The sequence below is a fragment of the Leptopilina boulardi genome, unplaced genomic scaffold, assembly GCF_019393585.1.
Source record: "Leptopilina boulardi isolate dan_hultmark-lab unplaced genomic scaffold, ZJU_Lbou_2.1 LbouV2_324, whole genome shotgun sequence".
NCBI lineage: Eukaryota > Metazoa > Arthropoda > Insecta > Hymenoptera > Figitidae > Leptopilina > Leptopilina boulardi.
The window spans coordinates 299,415-314,211 of NW_026137890.1; the positions used below are offsets into that span (position 1 = coordinate 299,415).

The 14,797-nt window shown below is 29.6% G+C and overlaps 2 protein-coding genes across 2 annotated transcripts in view; one reads left to right on the forward strand and one right to left on the reverse strand.

Moving 5' to 3' along the window:
- Nucleotides 1-14,797, forward strand: part of LOC127284327 (elongation of very long chain fatty acids protein AAEL008004) — a 272,157-nt gene that overhangs the window by 16,287 nt on the left and 241,073 nt on the right. The gene's annotated exons all lie outside the window — the stretch shown is intronic.
- The window catches only part of LOC127284328 (elongation of very long chain fatty acids protein AAEL008004-like), a 73,977-nt gene that overhangs the window by 14,057 nt on the left and 45,123 nt on the right, over nucleotides 1-14,797 (reverse strand). Inside the window, exon 4 of the mRNA XM_051309726.1 lies at nucleotides 10,433-10,675. Coding sequence (XP_051165683.1) covers nucleotides 10,433-10,675 — 243 coding nt within the window. The remainder of the gene's footprint in view (nucleotides 1-10,432; nucleotides 10,676-14,797) is intronic.

A 14,797-nucleotide genomic window follows, 5' to 3' on the forward strand; every position in this document is an offset into this window, starting at 1 on the left:
TTTCAAGGACGGTGTCGAGGTCACGGGGTCGGTGTCGTTTTTCGAAATTTGTTAACTTAATATAATAGAAGATTATATTATAAATTTTTTTTATAAAAAATTATATATTTGGTAAAGTACTTCATGAACCCCAATGGGGTTTGTTAAATAAAATTTACTGCGCAGCCGTTTGTGCCATAGAAAACTTCTGCGCATAAATATTAATAAAATTTATTTATTAATAACATTCTGTGTTTACAGTAACCTTACAGTAACCTTACAGTAACCTTACGGAAAGCTTACAACAACCTTACCATATAAGCTTACCACATCTTTACCATATTAACTTACCACAACCTTACTGTGTAAGCTTACTGTAATGGCGGAAATTTTAAGATGATCTCAACATTTATGCAAGTGGGACATTTAAATCTTTACATAACTTTCAATAAACATTGCAATTAAATATTCCAAATATTGCAAGTAAATATTTACTACATTTTCAGGAATACTACCATGAGGCATACATTTTAATATTACAGTAATATTACGTGCTACCTACTTGGGAAGCTACAAAAATTTACGAAATTTCGGAATTGGATTATTTTTAAACACTATAATATTATATTACTATGTTCGTTAATTTGGTATGCCATTAATTATTTGTTGAAAATCAAGTAATTTATGTTTTGATCAAATTTTAATATTCATTATTAAATTATTTGTAAATAATGTTTTATATAAGTGTAAATTTTAATGTTTAACTGAACAAACTGTAAGTTTTCTCCCTATTTTCGAATTCTAAAATTTTTCTTTTTTCCCTTCTCTTTTAGTAAAATTTTTAAGAAATTATGATTTTCTTGTTTTCACCATGAGAAATGGTGAAATGGTTTTTTTATTAAAAACGCGTTTTTCGTTGTTTGGAATCATTGGAAACATTCATTTTTTGTTGATGGAAATATATTTGAACTTTGGACTTAGAAAATTTTGCTAATCGATCATGAGGGCGATCCGTGCGGGCCCCTACGAGGGGCGAAGTTAGATTTTATTGGTTAAACATTTTGAACTAACTTCAATTTTATAAAAATCACATGCATTAACCTGATAAAAATTGTGAAAAATTTAAACATAATTATCTCAAAAAGTATCTTCGGGACCAAAGCGAATTTTTTTCCAGTGTGTGTAGTTAGTGATCAATTAGATATTGCCCAAGTTTTGTAATTTTTCAGTTTTCTCCAAGAAAGTTATTTACATTTGAAAATAGTGAAAATAAGCAAAGTGCCAATTTTTATTACTTTTTATTTCACATTTATGAAGAAAAAAGGAAAAAAGTGCTAAGAAAAACTAAAATTTAGTCACAGGTACTTTATATTTGGTAAGGTTTTTTTCAATTTAATGACTTCTCTTTCTCACATTTAATAGATGAAATTTGCAAATTTAGGTTATTTGACAGGCGAACTTGAAAATCATATTTTATATATTATTTCACATATTTAAATAATTATATCAATTGATAATGATAAATTTATTCATTCTTAGTAAATTACAACAATTTTTTTTTATTTTTATGGTAAATTCTGTTTTTTTTGCATATTTTCTAATGGCTAAAAAATTGACAGTTTTCAGCACCTCATATACTTTAAATTCATATTTTGCAATAAATAATTAAAATTTTAATAAAATTCTTTTCATTTCGTGATCTTGATAACTTCAAAATCATTCCTGCAAAGTATTATAATTTTTAAAAATTAGTCAGCGACGACTTCAGTCGAAATATAATGGATTGACCCATTTATTAATTTATTATTCAATTTATTTAATTAATTAAAAACAATTATCAAAATTTATTTTTTAATCTAATGAAAAATATTTCATATACATGTGAGACTAAAAATTTTTCCTGATATTTTTTTGTTTAACAGTTTTTTCAAATTTAAATGTTGTGCCAAAAACTATAGTTATCAATGAACGCACTGCGGCAATATTGTTTGTATTTAATTTAATAGGAATATTATATTGTTTTTTGTGTAAATAGTGGATCTTATTTGCCAAGCAATAGTTTTTTCGGTTTTGATATGTCTGAAAAAGAATCTGATTGTTCAAGAAGTTCTCGAAAAAGAAAGCGCATAGATTCTGAGACACAACATAACCTCAATGAATTGAACGAAAATGACGCTTCATCAAATGAAGTTTCAATAAGATATAAATGTTTTATTTATTTTTTGTAGTTTTCGTAAAGAAATTTTTAAATAAAGTTGAATATTTAAATATAACTAAACAATTAAATCAGATTTTAATCTAACATGTAAATTTTACTTTGTATATATTTTATTTTAGAATGTAAATCACATTTTACTTTTAAGAAACAGAATTTTTCACGTTTCACGTCACAGAAATTAGTCACTTGGAGTTTAAAATATTATTATTTTTTAATTTTTTCAGAAAAACTTGACACCGGAAGAGTGTGATTCTCATATTGTGAAATGGATGGCACTCAAGAAATTGCCTTTTAATTTTTTTGACGACGAAGAAACACAAAAATTTTTTGTTCATTTAAATCCCAATGTGAAAGTGCCAAACAATTAAAGAATATGACGAAACTAAAGTAACTTTTAAATGATCACGACGCTAAGATCTCCTTCACAATCGACGGCTGGACTAGTGTCAATTCTAAATCTTACTATGGAATTACAATCCATTTGATTTCGACTAATTGGAAACTCCATTCCCTTGCTTTAGATTTCATTCCAGCATGTGGAGAACATTCAGGCCTCTCGATAGCTAAAAAATTTTTTGAATGTCTCAAAGAGTTTGATTTGCTAAACAAAATTGAAGGAATTACTCTTGATAACGTTGCCTCTAATACTACGTTTGTCAAGGAATTTGAAAAAATTATGTTACATAATGGGTATGTATTTGACTCAGAAAATCAACGTTTCAGGTGCTTCGCTCAAATTCTAAATTTAGGGGGTTCATGATGTTTTAAAATTGTTAAGAATGCAGCCATCGGATGACGAATCTGAAGAATTTGAAAACGGAAATGCAGCAGCAAAAGATGATCCCTCAATGAACAATGCGTGTGAATTGTCAGAGGATGATGACGATGAAAATACAGATGAAGATGAAATGTCTGAAGATGAGACCTACACGAAAGACGATCTCCATCCTGGCAATGCTATTACCAAATTAAGAAAACTGATAACTAAATTGCGTTGTTCTGAAGACAAGCAAACAACATTGAAGAATCTTTGCTCCGCTTCAAAAATTTCGTACGCTAAACGAATTTTGGATATCGTTACTCGTTGGAACTCTACCGATCACATGATAGAAGTTGCTGAGAAAATGAAAGTGCTCCTGAATTTGCTTTGTCAAACGTGTCCTGAAGTTTCTCAATTCAAAGTTAATGAAGACAAATGGTCACTATTAACTAGAATTCATCAGTTTTTGAAGAATTTTAAGACTGTATCTACTCCCAAGTAGCACGATATATCAACCAGATGTCACGGTGATATCACCGGGGAATGTCACCGTGACATCAGGAAAATGTCAAAATGTCCGCCTTACGGTGATATCACACGGTGACTTCGAGGTGATATCACCGTGATATCATGTTGATATTTTACAGCGATTTAAAATTTTTAATAATTTAATAAATAAAAAAAATAATAAAAAATAATAATTTTTAAAAAATTTGAAATCCCTGTTAAATATCAACATGATATCACCTTGATGTCACCATGATATCACCTCGATGTCACCGTGTGATATCACCGTAAGGCGCACATTTTGACATTTTCCTGATGTCTCGGTGACATTCCCAGGTGATATCACCGTGAAATCTGGTTGATATATCTTGCTACTTGGGCTGCTCTTGGGGGTGACAAATATATCACTCTTCCTCTCGTTATTCAATCTTCTATTAAATAAAATTGAATCAACTGTTTTCAATGTAGATAATAAACTTGAAAGAACTGCAGGTGATGAAATTTTAATATTAGCATTTCAAGCGGGACGTGACAAAATGCTAAAGCATTATCAAAAAACGAATTGGCATTACTGCGCATGTTTGATTCTGGATCCTCGAAACAAACTGGAAACGTTTTTACTGACAGATTGGGGACGCGAAATAAGTCCTTAAAATTTTTCGAAAAAATGTACAAAAAGGAGTACTATGATCTCTTGCTCAATGAAAAAAGAATTCCAATAACAAAAATGATCAAACAAACGATCCTGATGATTTGGACTTAAACTGTCTTTATGAAGATTCAAATCAAACTAGGGACTGGAAAGATGAGTTAAATGTCTATTTAACGATGAAAAGAGCAGATAAGGCTTAAAACATTCTAGATTGGTGGAAAATTCATCAACAAGAGTTTCCTACACTATCAAAGATGGAAAGGGGTATTTTCTCAATCATGGCTACGTCTGTCCCCGTGGAAAGGTTATTTTCTTTGGCAGGATTAGTGGTAACTAACCGAAGAAATTCACTGGCTGACGACTCGATTCGGGCTCAATTGTGTTTGAATTCCTGGATAAAATGTACTCTAAACAAAGAATTAGGTTTAGCATAAACCTAATAAGGTATAATATTATTCAACATAATATTATTTTTATGTATTAAAAGAAAATAAAGCTTAAAATATTTTATTTGGTTAAAATAAATAAATTGATTGATTAAAAATAATTTAATAAGTTAAATTAATATTTTCTAAATAATTTTTTTAAATTAACTCTAATTTAATTAAATTAAAACTCTCGGTCGCGACTACGAGACCGAGACCCGTAATTTTAGGATTTAACGAGACCGAGACGATACTATGCGAAGTCTCGTCTCGGGGGGAGCACTATTTAGAAGAGCCTAGTCTTCCACGAAAGAGAAAAATACCAAAACGATTTAATCCATCTAACATTCAAAATCATTATTTCGAAAATCGAGAACAAATGTATCGACAAATTTTTTTTGAAATTTTTGATCAAATTACAAGAAAGATTCAGATGGTTCACAGATTGTGGACAAGATAGTTGAGTTTTATGAAAATGATTTTGTAAAAGATAATCTCGTCAGAGAACGAGATTTTTTTTTAAATCTTGCTCAAAGATCTTTAAAAGAAATAAAAAGTTTGCGAGATGCAATGAATTTTTTGCGCGAAAATGTTTGGTCGACAAATTTAGTTTCCGAGTACATAAAATTTATTCGCTTATGCATGACAATTCCTGGCTCATCATGCAGTAACGAACGAAGTTTTTCAGCTTTGAAACGTTTAAAAATTTATATTCGTTCGACTATGGGTCAATCAAGATTAAATATCGTTGCTATTTTGAACATATACGATGATTATGTTGAAAATCTTAATTTAGAGCCCTTAATCAATTAGTTCATTTTGCGAACAACAAAACGAAGTGCAGTCTTTGCCAAAAGAGTGTAAATAAAATTTAAATATAATGTATGAATCATAATACTAAAATGAATTAATATAATATATTAATATTGAATATTTAAAACTACCAATTACTGATCTTCCCTTTCTACCCCTCCCCCCAACCCTTCATCAGTGATCTGAACTCCACACTCCACTCAGACCTGTTTCGCCGCCCCTGTCAGTGTTCGTTAATATTTGTATATAAAGTAAAAAAAATGGTACCCAATCAAAAAGTAGTTCATACGGTCCTGTATGTTTACACTTTCGCGCTTATCTGCTCCGCTCGATCAGCTGTAGTGCACCACCGGAGCTGACCGCTGATCAGACTTCTAGTGTATGTTCGAGGGAATTTTGATTCATTAAATATTTTTCCAAATTTTTTATTTTATTTAACAAAAAATTCATTCTTTGAGATTTAGCCAGGCCTAGAGAAAGTACTACTGGACCAATTTTTCTGATACTCGTGTGAATGCATGTTTTTTCAGGAATTTTTTTTAAAGAACTGGTAAAGTTTATTGAATTGGTAAAGCATACCTTAAAGTACACAATGTAAGCTTATTATAAAAATTTTTTTTTTATTACAAAATGACGGCGTTACAGGCGTTTGACGTTGCATATTTAATTTTGCGCTGTGCAGTCTACATGTCACAAATCTCAACTAAAATTAAAAATCAAAATTTTGTCCGTTAAAATACGCAAATACGCTTTGCCTTACTGGAAACTCTTCTATAAATTAAATAAATTTTTAATAAATGGGCTTTGTCTTCCACGCAGCAATTAAGAGTTTCGAGCGATAGCTCAAAAGTATGACGAAACCTTCCAAGATTGAATAAATTTAGAAATTGTTGTTATAAAATTCATAATAATCCAATATTTTCTTGGGTACAATCATAGAGTCCAACAATCAAATTAGTAAGGTTAATAATAAATAGAATAATTTTCTTAAATCTTGAAATCTTCATATTTCTTTGACTCGAACGAAATTACATAAAATTAAAAAAAAGGGATTTACATAGATTATTTATTATTAAAAAAAAAGTTGTGTCTTTATCTCGAATTTTTGTGAAATCATTGAAGTAAATCAGACCAGAATAAACGACAAATTTAGAAAATTTAAAAAGAAATTAAAAATTGATCAAAAAAAATAATTATTCTGACAAAATCAAATTTATATTTGTAAATTGTAAAATTATCAATTTTACAATGTAACAAAGCATAGGAAATCATATAAAATTTCATGTAGATTCTGAAATTTTAACCTAAGGTTTCACATGGATTTACATATAGGAAAAGATATAGAATTTCATTCGGGAATTTTCAGTTGGCTGCTCTATACAGGCAGCAGTTTACAAAAAATATTAATTATTTGATTAAATATCAAATAATATTACTGCAACTCATCTGAAAATAAAAAAAGTTTGCTTGTGAGTTAGAGTCTCAGCTTTTATAGTATTCCAAACTGATCTCAACTGTGAGAGAAAATATTTTCACCATCTGGTGGCGTAACTGTGGAACTGTAATGATGATCTACATCTATATTGAAATTTCCCATGTCATTCCCCATGTGAAATTCTTTATCATTTTTTTGATTTCGGAAATGACATGGGGTTTGACATAGGAAAATTTTTTAAAAAAATGATAAAGGATTTCACTTAGGAAATGACATGGGGTTTTACATGAGAAAATTTTTCAAAAAAATGATAAAGTATTTCACTTGTGGAATGACATAGAGTTTGTAATGGGAAAATTATTCAAAAAAATGATAAAGAATTTCACATAGGGAATGACATGGGGTTTGACATTGGAAAATTTTTCAAAAAAAAATGATAAAGGATTTCACATAAGAAATGACATGGGGTCTCAATTTCCCATGGGGATTTATATGGGAAACCATATGGTTTCCTATGTAGGAATGGGGTTGTACATAGTTTTTGACATAGGATCCCATGTGGTTTCCAGTGTGGGGATTTTCAATAGGGATCATGACGTTGTAAATTTTTACGACGACGAAAGTTTCAACTTTTGTGTACTTTTTTTGAATATATTCTAATATTAAATTAAGTATTTTAGCTAATTTGTAATCGCTGAAAATGAATCTGAAACTAATTTCTAAATATTTTTAGTCAAATTTTGTGTAGCTGATATGTTTTGGTAGCCTTTCGAGTTTAATGTTTAGCAACTTGTATTTGTAACGCGCTCTGAAGAAAGAGACCTAAGGCCGTGTCCACATTAAAATCTTTCACGAATTGTTCGAGCAAATTACACATAAAAAATTGTAAAATGTCAAATAATCAATGGAGTTGAAACACGGACATTCCATTTATAAAATTTATTTTTTTCTACATTTTTTCACTTATTTACTTCTTAACATCTCTCAAAAAGTAGTTTTAGTAAGCTAGAAATACGATTTAACAGTTAATTAACAAAATTTAGAAAAAAGAATATAAAATTTATTTTTTGTGGAAATATCACGAACTTTATTATAAAAAATTGTTAAGGACTACCTACCCTACAAGAATGATCGATATATAAATGAATTTTATGGATTTTATTGCCTAAAAATCGTTTCTCGAAAATTCTATGTTTGAAAATTCTATTCATATTTAATAGAAATGATCCGAAAATATCTATATTTAAATAGTAGTGAAAAAAATTTGTCTGTGTTTAAAAGTGGAGAATCGATCATCTATACCAGTAAGTTAATTTTGGATTGTGAGTTTAATCTAAGCGAACTTTACAGGTGATATTTGTAGGTCCTCAATCATTCTTGTCTACTTCAGGTACCAATACGCGTTTAATCATTGAAACGCATGTGTTCTTTCTGTTAGTTGTTTGCACATATATCGGAATGCCAAATTATTGCGCCACCATACGTCGGAGTCGCACCACGAGTCCAATAAGCTGCAATTGCCCAACGAGTACTTTTCACTTTCCCTTCCCCTCCATCGCGAAATTTTGCCTGAATGACCTCAGAGCTCGGCCCAGAATCCACCACAAAGCACAAATTAAAACACCGTGTACTCCAGGGTGACCATAGAGTTCCAACTTCGTTTCACACGTTCTCTTTATATTTCTACTCCTTTCTCAAAACCCTCACTAGAGTCCACACCCCTCTCTTGATTGCAAAAAGTTTATCTTTCTCTCTCTTCATAGTTTGACAACTAGACAAGGAGTGGAGATGAATTCCATTGAAATCTTTTCGAAATCGGATATAGTTTTTCTTTTACGATTTATACATCGTTTTACTGGAATATTTTCATTCAGAAATTTTTAAAAATTTAAATCTCATCCCCAAACTATTTATCTTTGCAGAAGCTGAATAAAAGGTTTAAAAATAATTTTGTATAAACATTATGGTGGTCTAAAAAAACAAAAGTTAAAAATTTTATACTCTGACCCCCTAAATTTGTTCCCAACTAAAAAGTAGGGTGAATGTACTAATTACTGCACAATTCTAATCTAAACGTCTTTGAAATAGAAAATTCAAAATTTATGATGAAAGAAGTCAATTTACGACTTACTAAACTAAAAGCTTATGTTATTTAGATGATAAAATAATTAAAAATTTTTAGAAATTAATTACTTAAACAAATTTAAAAAATTAGAACTAATATCGAAAGCATATTTACGGCGCGTTTGAGTCAGAGTCGGTGCACCAATTACAGCGAGTAATTGATTATTTTAATCAAAGTGGTCAATTTATTTTAATAAACATTCATCTATATTGATTATAAAGTTTATTAGAAATAAATATTTATTATATAGTAATAAAATATAAGGAGAAAATTTTAGAACGTTTTAATTTTATCCATTAAATATATCTTTACTATCTTTTAAATTATATTTCAGTCTTGTCTTTAGTTGAAAATAGTTTTTTTTGGGGGGTTTCTTCGATAGTAATAATTTTTTCTTGCATTATTCTAATTTCTTGTTAGTCTTATTCAATTTTTACTTATTCTCTTAATAGTTTCTTTTCCCTCTTCTCTTGTTGACGACTTTCCTTTTTACTCTTAAAATTTACACGTAAAAATACATATAATTATATAAATTTTAAACTCTTTAGGTCAAATTTTATTCGTGTTTATAAGGAATCAATAGTAAAAAATTCATGGTCTTTCAGCGACCTCTTAAAATTTTCCGATTTTTTTTAAAGAGAGGTATTTTTTTAAATTGGAACAAATTTAGGGGAGGAGTCAGAGTAAAAAATGTTTTATTTTTGGAATTTTAAAATAAATTATGTTTTTATCAACTTTTGTCAAATTCTAATGATATTTTTGAAATTAGATATTTTATAGGAGAAAAATTTTTAAGTAATTTTCTTATTTATATTTTATTTGTAATTTGATATACTTAACTAAAGAGTCAAGTTCTTACCCACATAGCACGATTTCTTGCTGTGAGGTTACTGTAAGAATATCTGTAGGGTTTGTAAGGTTACCGTGTAAGCCTACAGTAAACTTGAGGTCATCTTAAAACTTCCGCCCTAACAGTAAGCTTACACAATAAAGCTAAGGTAAGCTCACACAGTAAGGTCGTGGTAAGTTTACATGGTAAGGTTCTGATAAGCTTACACGGTAAGGTTGTTGTAAGCTTCCCGTAAGTTTACTGTAAGGTTACTGTAAACATAGAGAAATATGAAAATATATTAAAAATAATGTATGTATGTGCCATAGAAAACTACTGCGCTTAAATATTAATAAAATTTATTTATTAATAACATTCTATGTTTACTGTAACCTCACAGCAACCTTCAATAACCTTTCGAGAAGCTTACAACAACCTTACCGTGTAAGCTTACCACAACCTTACCATGTAAACTCACCACGACCTTACTGTGTAAGCTTACTGTAAGATCGGAAGTTTTAAGATGACCTCAAGTTTACTGTAGGCTTACAAGGTAACCTTACAAACCCTACAGATATCCTTACAGTAACCTCACAGCAAGAAGTCGTGCTATGTGGTTAGATACAATAACGAATTATTGAATAGTTTAAAGTATCAAAATGTGAAATTCAACATAAGTTTTTTCTTACCAGTTGGACTGTTGTTAAATGCTTTTTCCACCAGAGATATTTCTGGTACTCAGGTCCCATCGCTGATAACATGTAGTACAAGTACATCACCACATGGACAGCATTGTTTATCAAGTTTCCGAGAGTACCGTGTCCTCCTGGAATAAACTTAACGCATATCCAAGTTTCGAGGGGAGTCAGGGAATGATGATAAAGATGTAAAAACGTCACTTGGCTGTCTTTTTTTCGCAGGATGAAAAATATCTAAAAAAAAGACGACATTGCAAAAGTATATTCTTTAAATTGAAAAAATTGATATATTTTGATGATAACACAGGTCTACAAAATTAGACTTTTTGTTAGATGTGAAAGTGGTTTCCAATGTACTTTTGTGTGCTGAACACGATTCCGGGTTCCAAAAGTGTATCTCGTCAGGATTTTGAGTAAAAAGTACGGGTAAAGTCTCCACAAACAATTTTTTTGAGGGTTTTCAGTAATTTATTTCCCCTTAACCCGATCCGTTGGACACTTCTATATAGGCTTAAATTAAAGCTTAAATAGTACAATTGAGTACCCGGATCAAATAACTCGACCAACGCTCGGACGAACGCTCTATTACCAATCAAGTAGCAGTGACAGCCTGTGGGCGGCTCACTGCTACCCGACTACCATTAGAGCGTGCGTCCGAGCGTCGGTCGAGTTATTTGATCCGGGTATTCAATTTTAGACGCATATACCGTAAAACGGGGTTATTTCGCTCATTGCGGGTAAATTCGCTCACCAACTTTTATGCTTTATTTCAGCTTTAAAATAAATTTTAATACCTTTATTACCAGGTAAAAATGTTAAATTTGTTAACAGAAATACTAAATTTTAGTTCAAATCAAATTTAAAGCCAAAAAATGGGTGAGCGACTTTACCCGCACTGAGCGAAATAACCCCGTTTAACGGTACGCAAGATAAAATTATTTTTTTAATTTTTAAAAAAATGGGGGTAAAGTCCCCAAAAACCGTGTTTTTAAAGTAAGGGTTTTCAGTATTTTTTTCCTTCTTAACCTGACGTGAGAGAGACTTCTATATAGGCTTAAATTAAAGCTTAAAACATACACTTTAAGACCCATATGCGAAAGATAAAAAATTTTATTTTGAAATAAATTGGGGTAATGACCCCAATAAACTCTTTGGGTGACTTGAACCTAATTTTTAAAAAATTAAAAATTTTTTTATCTTGAGTATATGAGTCTTAAAGTGTACGATCTAAGCTTTTATTTAAGCATACGTAGAAGTCTCTATCACGTCAGGTTAAGGAAAAAAAATACTGAAAACGCGGTTTTTGGAGAGTTTACCCACACTTTACTCAAAATCCTGACGTGATACGCAAATTTTGGAACCCGGGATCGTGTTCAGCACACAAAAATACATTGGAATCCACTTTGATATCTCAAAAAAGCCTTGTAGTCCTGTGTAATGTTTATTTTCGACCTTTAATGGTTTTTATATGTGCACTGATAAAAGTATATCATAAAATAGTTTACAACTTTGCACTAAGTGCGTATAAAGTTGTAAGTATTCGATGTTAATAATTCGGTGCGAAAATGTACTGGCAACCTTAATGTGCAACGGGTTCAGTGGAAATTTGAAGAAATCAAGTCTTTCACAACAGAACGGTAAAAAAGCGCATGTTCATCTAAATCGACACCTATCGAAGTACGCATTTTTATTCTATTACATCAAGAAATTACCGTTATTGTGATAAAAATCATTTTTTTATTTTTAAAAGCTCTGAATAAAGCGTCAGTAAAATATTCGCAAATAAGTCAAAAAATTCATATTGTGTATTCAATTTTTAATATTTATTGTAAAAAATGAATCTAAAGTTTTTGTGATGCTGAAAACTGTTAGTAGTTCAGGCAATATAGAAAAGATTAAGAAAACAAACAAATTTACAATAAAAATGTTAAAAAAGTATTGAAATTTATTAACAATGACTAAATTTATTAATACAAAATGATAAAAGTATTTAAAGATATGAAATAATATGTGACCTGGACAGTTAAAAGGACCTTACTTCTGAAAAAATCGATTTTTTATTGATTGGGGATTCTGATAGAAAAAATTTTTTTCTATCAGAATCACCAATCAATAAAAAACCAATTTTTTCAGAAGGAAGGTCTATAATAAATTAGGAGAAAGTAGAAACATTAAATTTAATAAAAACTTATGAAACATAAAGTATACATGCAATGAACTTTTAGATTTTTTTTCTTCTAGATAAATAGAAAAATCCGGCAAGTGCGAGTTACACTCGCATAGAAACCGAGGGTTCAGTACCTCGACTAAAGGTAAAAGTCAACTTTTTTACAAAATTTTTATTTTTCGAAAAATTTGATCCAAATACATCATTTACTTGTTTATTATCCAATAAATATGTATTTGAACCAAATACACATTTACTAAACCTAAGTATTTTATTTTATCGTATCAAATAAATAGTTATTTGAATCAAATACAAAGTATTCAATTCAAATAAATGGAATATTCAAAGCTAATAAATAATTATTTGAATCAATTATGAAAATTATTTCATTCAATACTGCATGTTTTTTGATTCAAATAAATATTTATTTGCATTAATAAAATATTTTTCTTGAAACAACTGAAAAAATTTCTTGAATCAAATATTCGTTTATTTATCATAAGTAATTTTTTTAATTGAAACTAAAACCTCTTTAATTGCGGCTATTATTATTATTTTATTTGATCCAAATACATAAATTTATTTGCATAAAATGTAAGAATTTATTGATTCCAATAAATCAAAAATTGAATTGAATAAATAACATATTTATTTACTAAGTATTCAAATTCTAACTTAAATTCTTACTCAAATAAATAAATTAAAAAATATGTAATTTCTGCATACTATGATCGCATATTTTCATTTTTCAACTAATTCATACATAAAATTAATGATTATTCGCAAACCTGAGAAATAAATAAATCTAACGCATGCACAGTAGCCGATTTCCCGAAAAACCTGGCCAAAAGTCAAAAATTTTTTTTTAGAAATTTATACTTTTTATTGTTGAATATTATAAAGGAGGGTTCACTGCATAATTTTGCGAAAAAAAATTACACTTTTTTTATCACCAATTTATTATGTGAACAAGTAAAAGTGATCTTTGCCAGAGATTTACTCAGAACGTTTCATAACTATAAATTTTCGTCACAGTTAAAATAGTGAAAATATACTAATATACAGCAGATTTTTGAATATCTTTTTTTGGGAATTATTAACAAAGGTGTATGAAATATGTTGAATGTATTTATAATCACATTTAAAACGTACAGTTTTTAAAAAATGACATTAAACATCGCTATTCATGGCGACGATTTTTGTATTGTTTTATCAACGTAAATCATGAAAATAGTTGTGAAATCCACCGATATCCGCGCTCTACCTGGTATTATCATAAACTAGAATATATTTTTAATTCATTTTAATTGAAATCAGTTGCCCCAAGCTGCCCCTGCAGTTTTGGTATCACTTTTTATTTCACTAAGCGCGGTTTACCGACAGCGCGTTGCACCGGCCGGCGGTGCAACTGAACGTGAAAGACTGACTTTTTCTTCATTCGCATTCGCTTTAAACTAAAATTTAAGCACTGTCTGTAATTTAAAAAAAATAAGCTCTAACACATTTACGCAATTTTATAATACCAGCAAATATTTTGGATCCGCCATATTGAATTTGATAAAACAAATGTAAAATTTGATTTCAGAAACCTAGTAAACGTAAGTATACTAAGTTTGGTTAAAATCATACAATTTTTTAATTTTTAGCAAAGTTTTTTAAAATCTAAACGGCCAGTTTAGATCCGCCATTTTGAATTTGACACAACCAATGTAAAATTTGAATTCAGAAGCCCAAAAAACATGGGTATACCAATTTTGGTTGAAATCGTATCATTTTTCGATTTTCAGCAAAGTTTTTAAAAATCTAAACGGCCATTTTGAATCCGCCATTTTGAATTTGACACAACCAATATAAAATTTGAATTCAGAAGCCCAAAAAACATGGATATACCAATTTTGATTGAAATCGTATCATTTTTCGATTTTCAGCAAAGTTTTTTAAAATCTAAACGGCCATTTTGGATCCGCCATTTTGAATTTGACACAACCAATGTAAAATTTGAATTCAGAAGCCCAAAAAACATGGGTATACCAATTTTGGTTGAAATCGTATCATTTTTCGATTTTCAGCAAAGTTTTTTAAAATCTAAACGGCCATTTTGGATCCGCCATTTTGAATTTGACACAACCAATGTAAAATTTGAATTCAGAAGCCCAAAAAACATGGGTATACCAATTTTGGTTGAAATC